General features: G+C 38.3%; 1 protein-coding gene across 1 annotated transcript; it reads right to left on the bottom strand.

The window, feature by feature from the left end:
* Positions 1-775: 775 nt before the first annotated feature.
* mtpn (myotrophin) lies at positions 776-18403 on the bottom strand. The gene is made up of 4 exons (XM_047390394.1): positions 18050-18403; positions 12844-12957; positions 12011-12094; positions 776-2051 (listed from the first exon to the last, which is right to left on the bottom strand). The coding sequence occupies exons 1-4, from the start codon at positions 18119-18121 to the stop codon at positions 1965-1967; spliced, it is 357 nt and encodes a 118-aa protein (XP_047246350.1). The 5' UTR covers positions 18122-18403; the 3' UTR covers positions 776-1964.
* Positions 18404-19886: the final 1483 nt, after the last annotated feature.

The following is a 19886-nucleotide window of genomic DNA, read 5'->3' as shown; positions in this document are numbered from 1 at the left end:
ATTCAGCTAAATTACACCCTAAAAAGAACGATTATGCAGCCAAGTGGTAGCAGAAACTATTTTGATCTGTAATGAACACGGCATAAAAATAAAATCAAACTGATGCTTTCACAACCTGTGAGAGCAAGGTTCTGCTGAGGTGTTCAGGATACTTTAATAGCAGCCTTCAGCTCATCTACATGATTGGGTCATCTTCTCATCTTCGTTTTGACAATCATCCACAGATTCTCTGTGGGGTTTAGGTCAGGCCAGTTTGACAGCTAATCAAGCACAGTGATACCAGGGTCATTAAAGCAGACATTGGTACTTTAGGCAGTTGCAAAGTCCTGGTACAAAATGATACCATCATCTCCATAAAGCGTGTCAGCAAAGAAAAGCATTAAGTGCCATAAAATGTCCCAACAGCTGCGCCAACACTGTCAGAGCACGATACCTCAAATCCTCACAGATTATGGAAACTTTAAATAAGACCTCAAGCAACTTGGAATCTTTGCATCTCAATTTTTCTTTCCATTAAACGTTCAGCAAGCTTCTATAGCAATGACCTGTGGCTCACTCTCCTTTATGAAGGACAACCATGAGAACTGCCAAGTCAGCAGCCTTCCCTGATTTTGTAAAAATATTTCCAGATCAAAATCATTTTTGTCTAATGTTTACAATATTTATGTATCAATAGTTTCATTTTTAAGCCAAATTCCAAATTGTTGGGATTCACCTTAAAGGAGCACTTAGACTTTTTTGTGTGAAAGAAATAAAATGCAAAAGATGACAAAACTTTTTATGCAATTTTTTTTTATTGTTTTTTTTACAGACGTTTGTCACAACAAAGTCAGCGTGAGCATCTTTTAGTTCAGCACATATTTAGCAATTCATTTGAAAGCAACCAAGAGGACAGTAACCATTTCTTAGCATAAAAGCAGAGGCAGTTTTAACATGCAGCAAAACAGGCAGGGCGTCTTAGCAAATCCAAGGCAAGGAGAAATATCAACAGCCCCATGATCAAGTTTCAACTCTAACTCATGTTTACCCATCATTCTCAGCACCTGGAGCCCCATCAGCTACAGATCAAAGAAAGCTGTTGCTATGAAAAAGTGATTTTTGCTCTGAAAACTCACTCAAGGTGAAAAAAAAAAAACAAAACAAAAAACATGAACATCTCTGAAATTTCCTTTTTGTGTGCAATTTTTCTAAATGATTTATTAACAGATTTTAAAACTGCAACATTCATGTCTTTCTAGTAACCCAGCATGGTGATTGGTCAAAAAATAAAATAAAATAAACACAGATTTCAACTCTATTATGTAAAATTCTTTAAATGCCATTTGATATGTGAGTGATATGCCTAAACACAAGAACAAAATCTGACCTCAATTTTTATAACCCAGTATTTTAAAACTGTTCAAGATGAGAAGATGTTTGGTCAATCAAAAAGAAGCTACACATTCTATTAACTTAGTGAAACATTACAACCTTGCATTTTAAGCCGTCTTATTTATCAGTGCAATTACTGTTCATGAGTTCAAACACTGGCCACACGTACTAAAACTGTGGAAAAATGAACACTATTGATCTGTTACGGTATGATTTATTTTAGTTTAAGACAGCAGAAATTCAGATGCATATTTAAGTGCTAACCTTACAGAATTTAATGTCTAGTCTGAACAGTGTTATATGATCCAGGTTCAACAGAACTCCCCCAGTATTTGGTCCCTGAGGGAGATTATTATATGTCCTCCTGCTAACAGACAGAGGCCAAAAGAAGAGAAAATACTAGAAAGAAAAATACAAGGTAAAGGAAAATCACCAGACAGACAAAATGAACCTCCAACAAACAGACCAAAGCAGTGTTAAGACAGAGGTTGATTGGAGTAAATGGGCTGAGTCAATCTTCTGTCAGGGGACCACTGCATCCATCTGTAAGCCTGTTCATCCACCTGTCCAGCCACCTCCCTTACTGTGGTGTTTCACTTGAGCAGAGCCTTTATGTCTTCCCTCTCAGCAGCTTCAAAGGCACTGCAGCCGTCCGGGCCTTTCTGGGTTTTGTCAGCTCCCTGCGGAGGTGAAGGGACATGAGTATTAAAACTGCTTAATAGGTGAACCGAGTCCTACTCGCATCTGGTCAGGGGTTATTTGCGACTCTTTGCATCCAAACACTCAACATAAAGAGAAGTCTAATTTGACGTGGGATTACAAGCAAAAGGTTGATTTCACAATCAGTTACACATGGTTTTTACAATGAAAAGGGCCTCTGCAAATCATACTTCCTACTCCAAAGCAGAAAACTTTTAAATTTGCCAAATTTGATTCGGCAAAGTCAAACTGAGTCGTTGAATCAACAAGCTTAATTCTGTCCAGTTATTTTACCAGTCTTCTTAGAATTAGAAGAGTTTATTTAAATTGGTTGTTTTTTGGCAATAAACCAACATTTAGGGAGAGTCTACAGATTTATTGAGTTGAGTTCAGGGTCATCATGTTGTGAAGTGGAAAGATTTTGAGTTGCACCTTTGTTTTCAGTATTCCATATACTTTGTGGAAAACATGAGTACCACAGGCAGCAAAACTGCTCCACACCATGATGTTGCCACCATCGTGCTTGTCAACCACCTTTCACTCCTACACGCATACGTTTTGCAATTGGTCCGATAGCTCAGTCTTCGTCTTGTGTGACTGAAGAACAATATCCAGAAGACATCTGATTTGTCCATGTGTCAGCTGCTACTTTCTGTCAAGTTTAAAGTTGTTGATGTTGGAAAAGGGGCTTCTTTTATGGCCTCTCAGTCCATTCTGATGTAAAACTCAGACTTCATTGTAGACTTTGTTGTTCCTGTGTTTTTCCTGATTATAATAAGCAATTCCCTTATATTAGAGTTGGTCAACAAATTTACATTGCTGCAAACTTTCTAAAAAATTATATTTTCTCTACCATCCTTCAGGTTTAGGAAAAAGGTTAAAAGCTTTAAATAAAATGACATGAGTATGTAAATGTCTGACTGGAACTGTGCTAGTCCAGAGTTTATGGTCTGGACTCTGCAGATTAGATTTGAACTTTTAGGTTTAAAACATGTAAGAATTACGGTGTTCCTCTGGTGAAGAATTTCCAAGTCATCATCACTTTGATAAAACACAGAAAAGCTTTAGGGATTACAGAGTGTTTCGATTGTAAAACATGCAGAATGTCGGCACTCTGTTAAACATAACCTGGCTACCCCTGTCTTGGTTGCTTTCTTCAAATCTGTGGCAAATGGCCCCAGGCATTTGTAGGAGAGGTCCCTGTCTATTTTAAAAAAGCAACACAAACAAGCTTTCACTTCTACTCTTCTCTGACGACTTGCTGGTCTGTCTTAATCCAAAACACCTTACGCAAAACACCGTGAGAGATGCTAAGGTCCAAATCCATTTAAGCCCAGAGCGATAACAGAATCAATGTGGAAACGCAAAGTGGGGACATCATGATTTGGATCACAGAGAACCAAAAACCTCCATGCAATAACTGATAGGGAATGAGACAGCAGCAGCATTCACTTGTAATGACAACAGATGTAAGAGGTGACGTCGGGAGGAGCATGAAGTGCAGAGAGAGATTGCACTGTTTGAGCTGCCAACGTCACCCTCTTAACAGAGGAGCTTACAGATACGAGGCAGACAGAACTTATTGTTGCGTGGAGGAGCAGGGCATCGACAACAACGGGACCCGGTTCAAGCGCCCGACAGCGCGGTGCGGTGTTGTCGTCAGAGTGCAAATTCCACGCTTCAAGAGCAGCAGAGCTTATCCAGAGTTGGGAGAGATTTAGCAGGGCTGGATACCCTGTCAGATCTACATCTCTAATTGGTCAGGAGATGAAAGACGGCGTAAAAGGGACTTGTCGATTCACAACATGACTCAGATTTCCTAGAACCATGCACCTGTCATCACGCACGTTAAGGCTCCGTCTTACAGTACTTAAAGTATGACAACTCTAAAGATTATTGGATTTTCTTTCTAATTAAACAAGGCATTAACACTTGATCAAATATGCCCAACTTTCTTGGTATCCTTAAAGACATTACAACTTCTTGGATTATAGTTATGTTTTAAAATAAATGTTTAAGCTTGATTAGAATCAGAAAGTGCCTTCAAGTTTATCATGTGCAATTCTTCCCTATTTAAAAAAGGGTACAAACATGCTACAGCATAGTTTTATTCAGCTTGTGGAACACACCAAACAGATTAGAGGAAGCAAAGGCGAGAGCTGTTTGAGGAGTGCAGAAAGATGATTTTAAACCTCAGGTGCACCTTTAACCTGCCCTGCATCTGAAACTATTTAATTTCCTCCTAGGGGCATGACAAAGTTGATCTTATCTCTATATTAATGACTGCATGATTGTTATAGAAGTTTATATGCTCATTTACTTGACTATTTAGGGGGTGGATCCCTGCACGATGGAGGCGGTAGTCTTTTATTAATTCACTGCATCAGGAATATCTCTCCTTTCTCTCGGTCCACCATTTTCTCTGCTGAAGACTCTTAGGCTCACGAAAAGACCTCCTCACTACTCTTAACGTGTTTAGGAGATCTCTTAAGGCCCGAGTTACAATCACCACACGTCTGCATTGAAGGGCTGAGAAAGAGGAAGACAAATGGAAACTGTTTTTAATCCAGCTAAAGGCCAACCCTTAAGCCTCTAATAATCATAAGATTGACTGTAGTCAGTATCATTTGACCAAACTGATATTGCAAAATTACTAATAGAGAGACAGATGATCTAACCTTTAAAATAACAAAAAGCAGTTTTATGACTGTGAAGAGAAAAGCTTCAGCAACAGTAAAAGCAAACAGAAGAGGTTTGAGGTTAGAGCGAATGTCTTCTTAGACCATGATGCACAAATGACTACAAACTATGTATTTTAAGTTACTTAAAACAAAATCTAAGATTTTGAAGAAAGCTACACCAATTCAACAAGTTTTCCTAAAACTGTAAAAGATTTCACAGTTCATGAAAGATTCAAATGCAAAATAACAGGAACAGAGTGGGAAGTGGAAGCTTCCACTACATTTTGTCTGATAGTGTTTGTGTGCTGTCCTGATATAGGCTGTCTTATCCAACTTTAAGCAAACACTTGTAGACCAACCTAAACACTGTGATAAGGTGTTTGTTGTGTCAGTAAATCTTTCCTATAGCTGCTTCATATCAGGTACACAGTAACCAATCATTTAGACACACTGTTGAGTTCAGTGACTGAAGGGGAGAACAAAAAGATAGGAAGAAGCTCCATTTCCCTGTTGTTTTCTTTCCAGCTCTGGGGAAGTCATTAGTGGCTGGTTCAAAATGATACCTAGTAACTTAGGCCTCATTTAATCGGAAGGCTGCAGCAGTATACCTCGACTTTCGCCCTTTCACTATCAATACTCTTCCTCCTAGGGAGCTAACAAGCAGAGTGAAGCCCACAACCGTATACCTTGCATTCACCATGATATTTCACCAAACATCATAATAATAAACATCTTTTTCAACCGGCTACTACACATAACCAACTGAAACATAGCACCCAAGAATATACAGGTCCTTCTCAAAATATTAGCATATTGTGATAAAGTTAATTATTTTCCATAATGTCATGATGAAAATTTAATATTCATATATTTTAGATTCATTGCACACTAACTGAAATATTTCAGGTATTTTATTGTCTTAATACGGATGATTTTGGCATACAGCTCATGAAAACCCAAAATTCCTATCTCACAAAATTAGCATATTTCATCCGACTAATAAAAGAAAAGTGTTTTTAATACAAAAAACATCAACCTTCAAATAATCATGTACAGTTATGCACTCAATACTTGGTCGGGAATCCTGTGGCAGAAATGACTGCTTCAATGCGGCGTGGCATGGAGGCAATCAGCCTGTGGCACTGCTGAGGTCTTATGGAGGCCCAGGATGCTTCGATAGCGGCCTTTAGCTCATCCAGAGTGTTGGGTCTTGAGTCTCTCAACGTTCTCTTCACAATATCCCACAGATTCTCTATGGGGTTCAGGTCAGGAGAGTTGGCAGGCCAATTGAGCACAGTGATACCATGGTCAGTAAACCATTTACCAGTGGTTTTGACACTGTGAGCAGGTGCCAGGTCGTGCTGAAAAATGAAATCTTCATCTCCATAAAGCTTTTCAGCAGATGGAAGCATGAAGTGCTCCAAAATCTCCTGATAGCTAGCTGCATTGACCCTGCCCTTGATAAAACACAGTGGACCAACACCAGCAGCTGACACGGCACCCCAGACCATCACTGACTGTGGGTACTTGACACTGGACTTCTGGCATTTTGGCATTTCCTTCTCCCCAGTCTTCCTCCAGACTCTGGCACCTTGATTTCCGAATGACATGCAGAATTTGCTTTCATCCGAAAAAAGTACTTTGGCCCACTGAGCAACAGTCCAGGGCTGCTTCTCTGTAGCCCAGGTCAGGCGCTTCTGCCGCTGTTTCTGGTTCAAAAGTGGCTTGACCTGGGGAATGCGGCACCTGTAGCCCATTTCCTGCACACGCCTGTGCACGGTGGCTCTGGATGTTTCTACTCCAGACTCAGTCCACTGCTTCCACAGGTCCCCCAAGGTCTGGAATCGGCCCTTCTCCACAATCTTCCTCAGGGTCCGGTCACCTCTTCTCGTTGTGCAGCGTTTTCTGCCACACTTTTTCCTTCCCACAGACTTCCCACTGAGGTGCCTTGATACAGCACTCTGGGAACAGCCTATTCGTTCAAAAATGTCTTTCTGTGTCTTACCCTCTTGCTTGAGGGTGTCAATAGTGGCCTTCTGGACAGCAGTCAGGTCGGCAGTCTTACCCATGATTGGGGTTTTGAGAGATGAACCAGGCTGGGAGTTTTAAAGGCCTCAGGAATCTTTTGCAGGTGTTTAGAGTTAACTCGTTGATTCAGATGATTAGGTTCATAGCTCGTTTAGAGACCCTTTTAATGATATGCTAATTTTGTGAGATAGGAATTTTGGGTTTTCATGAGCTGTATGCCAAAATCATCCGTATTAAGACAATAAAAGACCTGAAATATTTCAGTTAGTGTGCAATGAATCTAAAATATATGAATGTTAAATTTTCATCATTACATTATGGAAAATAATGAACTTTATCACAATATGCTAATATTTTGAGAAGGACCTGTATGTGCCGCATGATAATTTACAGCCCTGCAAGAATATTCAGACAGCAAAAGACTGTAGAGTGCATTTGTGTTCAGCCTCTTTTCCTTTGATACCAAAAATAAAATTGTGAAACTAATGTTTTTTCATCAAGTTATCCAATTAAAAAAGTCCTCCCCCCTAGTGTGTCATTTTATCTCTAGCAAAAAAAACATTATATATATCGAGTTGTTGCGTGAAGGCCTTAGATGTTTTTCGAAGAACATTAGTAAAAACAGGATCATGATAGCTACAATGTAGCAACTGCTATACAAATGCAGGCCATTCATCATCTCACGGAGCACAGTTCAATAAAATCTGAAAATATGTCCCGCACACATTTGACTGCCTTCCAATTGTATTCGGAAGTCAGAATTTCCGACCTTCGAGTAGAAAATTTCAACTGGAACGCCCCCAAAACCTGGTCTTACAAGTCGCAAAGTCGGAGCAACACGACCGTACCCGATTTCTGGATTCAAGAAGAATACGAGCATCCATGCTTTTTTGACTTCTGGACAAGTGGAAAACTGGAGCGTCATCAAGACGTTACTCCAGTTTCGAGGTAAATGTGAAGCACTAATAGAAGAGTAACAATAAGTCCTCTATCTAAACAAAGCCTTAAATGCCATAGGGCAAACAGCATCTGAAAGGTGTTCTGGTGAGATGAATTCGAAATATGAACTTGAGATTAAATTGTGGACCTACATGCAAAACACTGTGTGGCAGCAAAACAATATCACTCGATCATCTGAAACATGGTGGCGTCAGCTTCAGAGTGTGGGGATGTTTTCTTACAACAGGGAAGTTGGTCAGAGTTGATGGATGGAGCTCAATACAGGTCAACTGGGAAAGAAAACCTACTGCAGGCTGAAAAAGATCTAAGACTTGGATGGAGGTTGAACCTCCAACAGGACAATGAGCCTATACACACACAATCCGAGCTACAATGGAATGGCATAGATTAATGCATAACCATCTGTTAAAATGGCCCATTAAAAATTTTATTTGAGAAGAGTTCACAAGGTCAATGTGAGTGCATTTCCCATTGACAATTTTTCAAATGAAATATTCATTGTAGTTCTTTAAACACTGCTGTATTTATGCTGTATTGCGTAAGTGACCAGGTCTTATGTTTTAACTTCAATGAGACTTTTACCTGGATTAAAAAAACAAAAAAAACAAGAGTAATTCTATGGCAAAACATAAAAAATCATGCTCAGATGGTATCCCTGTAATCTGACTTAGTTTGATCGAATATGCACAGAATGGGCAAAAAATTGCATTCTTTCAATGTTTAAAAATGGTAGAAACAGCCCCAAAAAGACTTGGAGGTGTAATTGTCGCAAAATGTGTTCTCAAATACAAATCCCATTACAGTGCACTTAAATTCGAGGTTTTAACATGAAGAAATGTGAAGATATTCAAGAAGTACGAGTGCAAAGCGCTGTATTTTACAGCTGAAATAAAAACTGTAGCCCATCCTCCTGTTCCTGCTTCTCAAGAACCAGCAAGCCATCCCCAGTGGCAGTCCAGCTCAGTCACACACTCTTAACACCACTCACAGTAATGAGCTTTTCTCAACTTGAATATCGATCCCTCATGAACACTTCACTGCCCAAACATTATCTGGTCATCAAGAAACCGGTGGCCAAGTGAGACTAAGCCTGATGAATAAGAATAGACTCCCAGGGTGTCTGCAGCCAAACCGAAGAGCATCATCATCATCATCCTGGATTATGGAACCACTCAAAACCTCACTGGGTCAGTAACCCAACACTCCTGACCTGCCAAAGTGTCCATTAAGTTTTCATTAAGCCCCTATTGAATACAATTTAATGGTCTCTCGTGTATACGTTTTTTCTTATTGGCCAACAGCTTTAGTCAGAAGCTATTTAATCGCAACACCGAGTATTGACCTTTTACAACATCTAGCAAAACGCGAACGATCAATAGCTGCTAGATATGTTTTGAAGCAGAGTCCCACGTTGGCTTTGGATGAAGCTCTACCTAAATTTGATGTTAATAAATGAATAATAACAGAAATACGTGCAACATTCAAAACAAGACTTGAATGAGTAAAGGAGAATAAGGTAGACTCATATTTCACAGCTGTTTTGTTTTCAGCAACATTTACTAGTTAAACTGAAGATTTGTTTTTAATTTTGAAACCATTTTTTACTCCCCACCGATGGGAAGTGGGCAAATCTTTAAAAGGAAAGATGGAGGAACTAACTACACATACTAAAACTTTATTTCTTCCCAGTCATGCACATAGTTCCTCACAAAAACGGATGTGGAGGTCATTTTAAATGTATGAATCTTGGTTTGCCCTTTCCCTTTATTGTAGACATTTATTTAGCTGGCTACAGTCTCTGGAAACTGTATTCCATATTTATGGCCGACATCTTACAGCTGGGCCACCTTTTGAATAAAAAGCACATTTCATAATTTATTACCAACGGCAATGCACCATACTGTTAGGGGGCAGGTGTCAACTTCCATGATGCATTGAGAAACCAAGCAATTTCTGTCTGCATAACCAACAGTCATAATCCAGTATTCTCAGTGTGCTCCGTTTTATTCACAGCGGTGTAGTGTCAGTAGGGCTCCAGGTGCAACCAGACAGAGATGATACACAGCAGCACAGCCAACCATGCAGCTCTGGGACAATCTGTTAATATCAAGTCGCAGCACGCCGGTTTTTAGAGTGGATAGCTGTATATGTATTAAGATCTGGTCCCCGTAGTGACCGTTTACCTTTTAGCTGCACCTGGAAGATAATTCTGTTGGTGGGAACAGAGATGAACGGGTTCACTTCAACCTTCTTAACCGTACCTGTCTCAGTTCAGATGAGCACTTGCTCTCACAGTACCACTCGCTTCGACTTAGAGGTCTGCAAAGGTGAACATCTTATTTGATGAGCATCAAAAATGAACAGCAGCTGATAGCTTAAAGCTAAGCTTATATGAAGTGCAGTGAACAAAACATGCACAGCTAAAAAGACTAAATGTGCAAATATGAAGTTCAGTGTTACAAAATGTCTAGAATGCTCATTGGATCCCCTTAATAGATCACTGGTTTGTATCTACAACACATACAATTTCACAAAGGTGTACCATGATGCTGGAAAATGTTTAGCTCAAAAGACATGAGGGTGTTGACCCATCGCAAATGCTTTTTGGTCGCAACCGTCCTTCTGGAGATATTTTCTGGCCCCTTGTAATTTGTTAGTGCAACCCATAACTTTTAATGCTAAAAGTCAATCTGCTTTGACCCAGATTTACAGAACTTCAAATGTCTCTTTGTAAATTGGCCTTTAAATCAAGTTAATGTTTTATCAGGTGATATGTGAACATTTCACAGACATCAAAAAACAAGGTCCAGATCTCATACGTATAGAAATGCAAGAGGTTGAGGAGAGCAAGCTGGACATTAAATGAAAAGGGGTCAATAATGGCAGGAATGCAGGCGGTGTTGTACTTCTGCAACTTTGAAGAAGACAGTAGCTTTATTTAAATAGGTAAGACCTCGGCATACTACACATTTACTCTCTTTGCTCTTCGACTGCATCTCAGATTTCTAAACAATATGTCAAACTATGTCTTATCTTAAAATTCTGCAAACAACAGACACTGCTAAGGCCAAGATAGGAGAAAAAAATAATTGTTATTAATGTTGGCATTTCTCCACTTCCTTCAGTTTCTTTCAGCTGACAGCTGATGACCAGATGACAGCAGTTGCCAGCTGAATGCTCACTGATTATGCTGGATAGTTAATGCCTGGCTATAGAAAAAAATAACTGAATCTCCTCATCACCGAAAAAAATCTTCTACAAACATCCTTTTACGAGTTCAATTCCCAAACCAGTTTGTGGGAGCGGTCCTTTATCCAGGCTGAGAAAGGGCTGTTATTTACTCATTTAATAGCTATCTGTTCATCTCTCTCCTATACATACACAACACATAGCCTTTGACTAAAACATGGCGTCATACAGTCTTCACAATGTGGCTTCCTGTCACACAGTATAGCAGCGCTAAGCCTTAATCTGAAAAACTACCAGCTTTTGAGATTATTATCAATTTACAAGCTGCCTGCTACCAAGTCTGGAGCATTAGAAATCACAACGCTAATAATCTTCAACCTTTATGTAGTAGATGACATGTACCCTTAGCAATACAAAGCTGGTTTAACTGCCTTCTTTTTAATACAAAAATAAAACAGGAAATGTGTAATTTTTTGTCAACTCATGCATGTAGTTGAGTCAAACAGTTAGGTAAGACAAAGGCAAAGATACATACTTTAAAAACAACCCAATCACTAAGAAATGGCAGCTTCTTATTTTAGCGTATTTAAAAAAAGTGCATGAATTTATTTCCCATAACTGGATGACGCAATTATATTGGCCATTTATTATGAGGTGCCTGTTATTCAGTCGAAGTGTCACTGTCGATGCCAGCTGCACCCTGCACCAATCGCAGCTGCAATCTCTCCTCAAAACTATGACTTCAATATGAACATGACAGCGTACTGAAGGTTTTAAGATCTATGGCAAAGACCTAAGAAAGGCGGAGATGGAAGGAGAATTTTAGATGAAGTAAAGGGCTGTGCAACTATGAATGATGCTACTAGACAAGAACAGCAGCATGTTATGTAATGCTCTTTGAACATTCTAGCACAGAATCCACAGAACTGTGTTAAAGGGCCTTTTGTCTAACAAGTTACCTCATCAGCACTCACTGTCGAGCATCTGACACGTCAACAAGCATGGATGAGTGAAAGACATTGGAGAATATCTGTTTGCATATTCATTCATGAACGCATGCATGCAGAAATGGAGGTACCAACCTTCTCTATCAGGATCTTGACACATTGGAGGTGGCCCTCATAACAGGCAGAGATCAGTGGAGTGAGGCCATGCTTGTCTGGAACCTGTTGAGATGAAATGAGGTAAAAATGGTTCTTGAAGTCTTCTTTAAGTATACCAGCAGCCTGTACTGTGCTCTGGTCAGAAGACACAAAATGGAGCTTTCTGTCTACAAAACATAACAAGTGGCAGAAAGCTAACACTAAAACTATCACCCTGAACACACCGTGCCCCAGGTATTATGGTGGCTGGTGGCAGCTTCATGTTTGCAGATGTTTTTCTTGAAGAGGTTACCACTATCATATACATGGCTGGTGTTAAAATTAATCTGTGGGGATGCTTTTCTTAAGCAGGGACAAATACACTGGTCAGTTATTGGGAAGACAGTCTATTAAAGGCTCCAACATACTTCAAACTGGGATGGAGGACTGCCTTCCAGCAGGACAGCGACCCTAAACATAAAGCCACAGGTTCAATGAAATGGTTTACAAGAAATATTTGTTTTTTCGAATAGCCCAGTCAAAGTCCAAATCAAATTATATCTGATAATCTGTTGTAAGACTTTTAAATTGATGTTAACATTCAATCTGACTGAGCTTTACATACTTTGCCAATCATTTAGAAAAAAACATAATAAAGCAGCTGCTTTTTAAACCTACAGTATCATAGACAGTGTAAAAGGTTGCTTTTTTGACTTTGAGCAGAGTGGAAAGAGAAGTGGAAGAGCTCAGTTATTTTCTGTGGTTATAGAAACCCTGGACAGTAGGCAAATTAATGCAAAACCAGTGTGAGACGCAACGACGGTGTCTCTTACATTGACATCTGCTCCCTTACTAATAAGGTACTCCACCACTTCCGCTTGGCCAAAGTCTGCAGCGTAATGAAGAGGCTTCCTCCCACTTTCCAGGGTCCGATTTACATCTTCAGACTGAAAAAGAGGAAAGAATATTATTCAGTAGACATATGCAAACTGTATACATTCAGCTATGTAGCGAGGGCCCATTGTGCTTCATTGGAACTTCACCTGTTGACACTAAAAGTTTACACAAGTACAATGCAGGCATCATTTCCTTCCTGTGTCTTTCTGCTTTGCCGTTGCTATAACTCAGCCCTGTCAACCAGATACAGCTTGGTATGCTTCCTCATTCCCATACCCAACTAACCTCAAACAGATTTCAAGCAGCTGGCCCGCCAGTGACACCACCATTAAAGTTTGACATCTTTCAAAACTAATTTGCATCTGATATGTAAACCCAAGCATTCCAAATATAACAATGTGTCAGGGTTTTCTGTCTTTTATAATTTTGTGACAAACTTCCTGACTTATCGACTGATGGAATTGAAATAAATAAATTACTCCACTTGACTCAAATCTATCCTTATCAATTGTTATCATAGATATTTTGATTTGAGATAGCAGGAAAATAATATCCCAAGTTATGTATGGTGTGAATGGCAGCTCCGGTGAATACTTATTGGTAAAGAGGTTTTACCATTCCTGAATTCCAATAAGTGTGATAATATATTTCTCACAAAGCCTCATCTGTGATACCCAACTCATTCTAAAGCACATCATAATCCACACAGCCCACTGCCACCCACTCACCTTATTACTAACTACACTGAAGGTCAACTTCAACATAATGAACAAGTCTTCATTTTGGAGCATAACAGTGATGGATAATGAATCTCAGCCTCTCCTATTAGTTTTTAAATGTTACCATCAATGGCAATGGCTCTTGTAAGCTGATAAAAGTGACATAAGGAAGCGGTTTTGTATTCAGATCTTCATTATCACAAATAAGAGAACACTTTTTATGTTTGTTAACTCCATCATTGTTCATAAAGGAATCTGCCCAACTCATTTCTGACCTAAATTAGAAGCTGTTATCAATTTATATTTATCGTTTGTTCTGGAAATGTATAAGTCATCAGCATCCAAAATAAATCAGAACATCCTAACAAGTCCAAGTACGTATGTTTTGTTCTTGAAAACCTTGCAGTGACACACCTAAATCAGTGTCGAAACATGTTCTGTAGCTCCTACAATTACTAAGCACAGTCTACAAGGTTTGTTTGGATCTGCCTGCTAATCTAGATTTTGACCCATTGCATGTTTTTTTATAAACGCAAAGAAAAATGTGCGTCAGGTTCTTTGATAGCTAGAGTAGTTTTGAATCCAACATAAAAAGTGTATCCAGCCACATGCTCTTGGTTCATAGAAATATTGTTGGAGTTTGTTAAATTTTTTTTTAATAAAAATCAATCAAATTTTTTTATATTTGACAAGCTGATCAATATTCAGAACTGATCAAAGACAAATAAGCCAATTTTTAATTAACTGGTAGAGTTCTATTTTAGCACACTTTAACTTGTGTGCATATGCAAATGAAGCAGTTATCTTTTTTTAAATGATTGCTATGTCAAGAAGTGAGACTCAGCAACCGGATCTTGGTTAATCCATCCAATAATATGAACCACTTTTGCTCCATGTTTCTCATTCTTGCTGCTAAATGCATCCTGAGTCTTTAGTCGCCTCTCAGGGTAAATAGTCTAGGAAGGCTTTACAGCCAAAGACGAATGTCTATATTTTGCCATTTTACAGCAATGAATAAATAATGGTAGCCTAAAATATCTAAAAACAATGTATTAACATTACATTTAAACAAACATTGCATAAAATGCAACAGCCCGATATTGTTAATGCACATCACAATTAGATTTTGTTTTTTATGCCAAAAAAGGACAAATCAAAATTTGGCTACATGTAAGAGACTTTTTTAACTAGACACATATATCCAAACTGTTTGCTTTTCCTTAAAATTACATCACTGAATGAAAAAACCTATGAGTATAACAGGAAAAGAGTCAGTTCTCTCCATAAGATTATAAATCCTAACGTTCCACAACATTAATAGCAGTTATGTCAACAGTCTATTTATTGGAGTAAGGAACTGAAATGGTTATAGCCTTGGTAGCAGCTTTCTGTCATGTTTTCAATGGTGTGGGTGAACATACAGGTTTTAAAAAACATTTTTTTTCCGGCAGTAGATGACCTTTGAGGTGGTGAAACAATTACGGTATGGCTACGTTTTGCAGAAAAACGTGATTTGTTCTATGTGGTCCTAACAAAATTCAAGCAAATAACAGATTAGAGAAGTGTTGTTTTTCTTAAACCCCTTGCTCAATTTTTACTTACAATCAATTTGTCTTTTACACCATGCTGCCTTGCGTTTCTCCAAATGTTTGGATGGGTTGTACTGGAATTCTAATTTCCCCTCAGGGATCAATAAAGTATCTTTGAATTGAATTGAAATACATAAACTTTGTGTGGACTGGGAAGAGCAAAGGCAAACAAACTCCCAGTGAATTAAATGCTCACAGCTAAAACAAGGCAGTGAAAATGTATACTCAGTGTTCAGAGTGCGTAAACTGAGTAAAATGTAGAAATACATCTATTACAGTGGAGACTTTGTCCATGTTTAACGAATGCATCAAGTAAGCTTAAGCAAGCTTAAGATCCCCCCACCTCACTTGTAGAGTTTTGAGCATGCTTTGTTCAAAATTACATAGAATATTTTTTTCAAATCTAAAAGAAAAGCCCTTCAACTTCCTTTTCTTTTTTTAAATGCTTCCATTCCTTTTATTTCAAATTTGACTCAAATTTCTTCCATTTATTGACCTGATGAGACCTCATAGGATTCAGAGGAGGACTTAAAAACTTTACCTCAATGTAAATTTGGCAAACTATTGATTTTGTCGTGGAAATTATGATTTCTTGGCTGGCAAGCATCATATGCCTTTGTGTACAAACCACTAAATAGAAACCATCAGACATTCTGGACTCTAGAGGGCAAGCAAACTGGTTGCACATGTAACATAAAATATGTCTAGGGCAACCATTATTTCCCCATGGTTCCACTGGTGCGCCTTTCATTTTGCATGTACTTTTTCCATGCAAAGACATGGGAGTTTTTCTGCCTGTAAAACATGCAGAAAGAAAGAACACTACATGAGTCAAATCCTCAACCTGTTGCCCGCCCTCGCACTGCTTCCACTTAATGCCAAGTTTACTTTTAGTCCATTGTATGTGGTCTTCAGGTTGATCTAGTTTGTTTAATTTACCAGCTTTTCAGGTAAACTCAGACACCTTCCTTCAACACGTCCAAATACCAGCCTGAAAAATGTTTTCTAACCCTTATTACAATAACATACAGAATCTTTCTGCTGGTAACAACACAAGTGCCTCATTTCTGGGTGAACCAAGTCTTTGTGCTGCAGTCTAATCAACATATTTAGAAGTGTTATTGTCCATTCAGTAGCATTTCCAATGAAGGTTTGACAACTGCAAAGAAGTGAAATCATGAATCACAAGAGTCTCAAAACAGCACCTAAGTAGGCACTTATCTTAACATTGATTTCAAAAGGACCAACATTGGCATATTAAGTGCTTTAAACCTTTCCTACCACATTTTGTACCTAAATGAGGGAGGCTTCACGTGATAGTTATTTTATGCCTTTTCCAGTGATAATACCGATTAAGATAGATTTTTGCTAAACTGTCAGAATGATATATACCTGGTAATACCAGCGGTATCAGTATGTAAATTAACTAAGGCAAATACATTTTTTAACTCCATAGCAAAGACAGCTATTTTTTTATCCATAATAATGAACAATATAAAACAAACCAAACAATATATATGCATAACATGAAATTAGCCAGGCCCAGCATAAATAAAAAAAAAAGTCAGAGTTGCAGTACTTTGAAATATGCCAAAAAAAAAAACAATATTAAGACAGCAAATCATAATTTTAATTGGCAACAAGCCCATAGGGTTATTTTTGCATTATGTTTAGATGAAAAATCGTATTGTAAGCATACATCGTTAAAATGCAATCCAGTAAACAAAAAAAAAAAAACAGACTCTCTTCAAAAATGTACATTTATGTATCCAGCTTGGACGAGTAATGAATTAATAAAGAAATCATTTGGATTCATTTAGCCACTTCGCCGAAACCCAAACAGAACATGTTTCCAGTACAGTAGAAAGTTTGCTGACATTTTCAAATCAACATAGTTGCAAAAATGTAGCCAAAAACTTTGGAATGGGGACACATCCAAAACATATGAGAGATTAGGGAAAAAGATCACAGAAAGTGCAGTTTACAGCAATGTTGGAGATTCATTTCTTTAGGTAGTTTTTAGCATGAAAATCCTGTGTATGAGTTTAAATAACGCTTGTTTTACCTCATTAGTGATAAGAAAATGTAGTTTTCAGAGTAACGATAAATTTTACACGGATAAGCCCACCGTGATCAAGGCGACAGCTGAGATCCCCGCCCACCAACTTCAACAGACATTGCTGGGTCTTTGGCCTGTCAGATTGGTTAGCCAGCTAGCTTTTGGCTGCACATCTAACAGAATTTTAACCTCCCGCTAATCTCCTGAAAACATAAAGGATTCATTAAAACCAGATATGTTAAGTGCAAACAATTAACTTGATGCTGCAGTAGCATAAGCATGAGAGTCATTAGTAGGCGCTGCTGTTAGCTAGCCTACCAACAAGTTGCTTCAAGATAATCACCGTGTATGCTGCTCAACATTAGCCACGGGGTGGCTAATGTTTAAAGGATAAAGACACGTCTCTATCGTTTAAAATTTTATACTATCATGTAGTTGTAACCAAAACCGCAAATACATGTTTAATTTGTACGCACTCCAACGTGTAAACACGATTTAAGTGTATGCTAACAGAAGTATGTTTGGAGAAGGGGGTTTAAATGTTCACATCAGTGAAATAATTTCAAATTCCTATTACAACTTAAGTACTAGAGGAAGATCTTCAGGCTCGCTGACTAAGATTTACAAAAAAAAGTATAATTAAAAGCAGAGGCGCTGTTAGCTAACTAGCTAGCAAGCAAGGCTACCGAGCCTTTTTTTTTTTTTTTTTTACTTTCGGCTAAAGCTAACACCTGTCAGAAAACTACACTGGCTGAAAGCTAAACAACATTCTTACCGTAACGAACTTGGCTTTAACCTCGTCCATGTCACCGGTTTTCAATGCCCACATCAGTTCTTTATCTCCCATCTTCTTGTGTACAGCACCTTCCTTGTTGTGCAGTAAAAAGTTAGCTCGCTAACGGTGGACTAACACTTCTTATCGCTGCTATGAATAACGCCGAAGAGCTGGTCTGAAAATAGAGCAGCTTAAACACACAGCGTGGCAAAGTTTCCTTAAATGTTCAAACGCAGCCGATGATTGACAAGCAAAAATTGGTCCTACAGAAGTTCTAAAAGACAAAAGTGGCAAAAAGGGGATCCGCCTTTCTGCACACCAGAAATGTTTCCGACACCGTTACCCGGAAGGTAACATCTGACGTGGCTTTCAGGTGCTCACGTTAAATTGAATGAATCGGAAGTTTTTCACCATTTTCAATATTCCCCTTGCTTACATGACATTTACTGTGGCAAAAAAACTGATTTTATTCACATTTGAAACATAGGCAGTCAGAGAATAATGAATAAATGATTTCCATAACTATTCCAGCACATGAGACAGGCAAAAGAACGGTAAATTCCGATCAGGCTTGAAAGCACTTTAATATTATAGAGCTCTGGTTTCAAAATATCCAATATAACTTTTGTCTTGTAAAACTATTCTTTTTATTTTCTATTAATTTCACAGTTTAATGTTGGGAAACACAAGGACAAACACGCTAACCCGCTAATAAGGCAGTTTAAAAACCGCATAGCTAAATGGAGATACATGCCACTCAGACCACAGTCTCAACTTTAAATAGCAGTAACCCAACACAGCTCTTGACTCATACTTCCTTGTTTAATCAAGGTTGCTGCTATACTTTGGTTTCATCAGAAGTAACTGAAATGTTATGTTTAATCAACTGGATTTATACCTTCATCATAAATTTCCATCTTTCTCATGTTTTACGTAAATTGTGTTTAGAGGTGTCAACAGTTGAAGCTCTGGTTATTTTAATAAAACAGGCATTTCTTTATGTGTGATTTCCCCCCACTAAAATTGTGCTCCAATTATAGGTTGTACTTTAATATTTTTATTTAGAGTATGCTGCTGCAATCAAAGAGGAATTTATCTGCAGGCTGTTTACACGTATTTATAAAGGGTAATAAAGGTACAGTGTGTTGTTTTTATGCTTTTTGCTGAAGAGTCTTAACTTGAATTTGTGAATACAATGATGATCTGTGTTATTTAACTGCTTCTTGGAGCCCCATATTGATTTTTCTGCAGAATCATGCACCTTTCTAAAGAATTCCTGCCTGCAGACTTATAGGGTATGGTAAGGCAGTTTTTTCATTTACAGTTTTTTTTATTTTCAGAAACAAATCTCGTACACTTCTGAACTCTTTGCCAGGACAGACAAAGAGAGAGGTGAAATAATTTTCTGAAATTTAATGCTAAGTTAGCACATATAAAAAAAATTAAAAGAAAATTATTTCTTAACAACATCTCCAATTCTCCTTTATTAAGTCTGCAATATAAATAAATGGGATTGCTTCTTTAGTGTGAGGAAGCAATTCCACTTTTAGAAGAGGATCATGGTGTAATCCTGACAGTTTCTCCTCCTTGATCCATTTAAAATAAAATCTTTAGAGTCTGCAGGTGAAGGTGCACTGAAAAATCAACAAGAACAGTAAAGCAACTACTGTATGTACCAGTGTGTGGTCAGGAGAGATAGATTGAAAAACTGTTGATTTCTTAGCAGGACATGTCTTGTGTATCATAATTTTCAAGGCACCAATGGAACCAAAGCATTCCGTTTAGCAGATGATGGCAGTATTCAACATGAGGGGCACATTTGATGCCAGTCAAAGAC

This window comes from Girardinichthys multiradiatus, chromosome 17 (assembly GCF_021462225.1).
Source record: "Girardinichthys multiradiatus isolate DD_20200921_A chromosome 17, DD_fGirMul_XY1, whole genome shotgun sequence".
Classification (NCBI taxonomy): domain Eukaryota; kingdom Metazoa; phylum Chordata; class Actinopteri; order Cyprinodontiformes; family Goodeidae; genus Girardinichthys; species Girardinichthys multiradiatus.
Note: the sequence above shows the minus strand (reverse complement) of the source record. Positions and strands in the feature narration are given on the sequence as shown.

Coding starts and splice junctions, on each gene's coding strand:
- mtpn (XM_047390394.1), bottom strand. CDS start 18,121: ATGGGAGATAAAGAACTGATGTGGGCATTGAAAACCGGTGACATGGAC. Junction 12,958..18,049: donor TTAAAGCCAAGTTCGTTACG/GTAAGAATGTTG, acceptor CCTCTTTTTCAG/TCTGAAGATGTAAATCGGAC. Junction 2,052..12,010: donor TCAAGATCCTGATAGAGAAG/GTTGGTACCTCC, acceptor TCACCTCCGCAG/GGAGCTGACAAAACCCAGAA.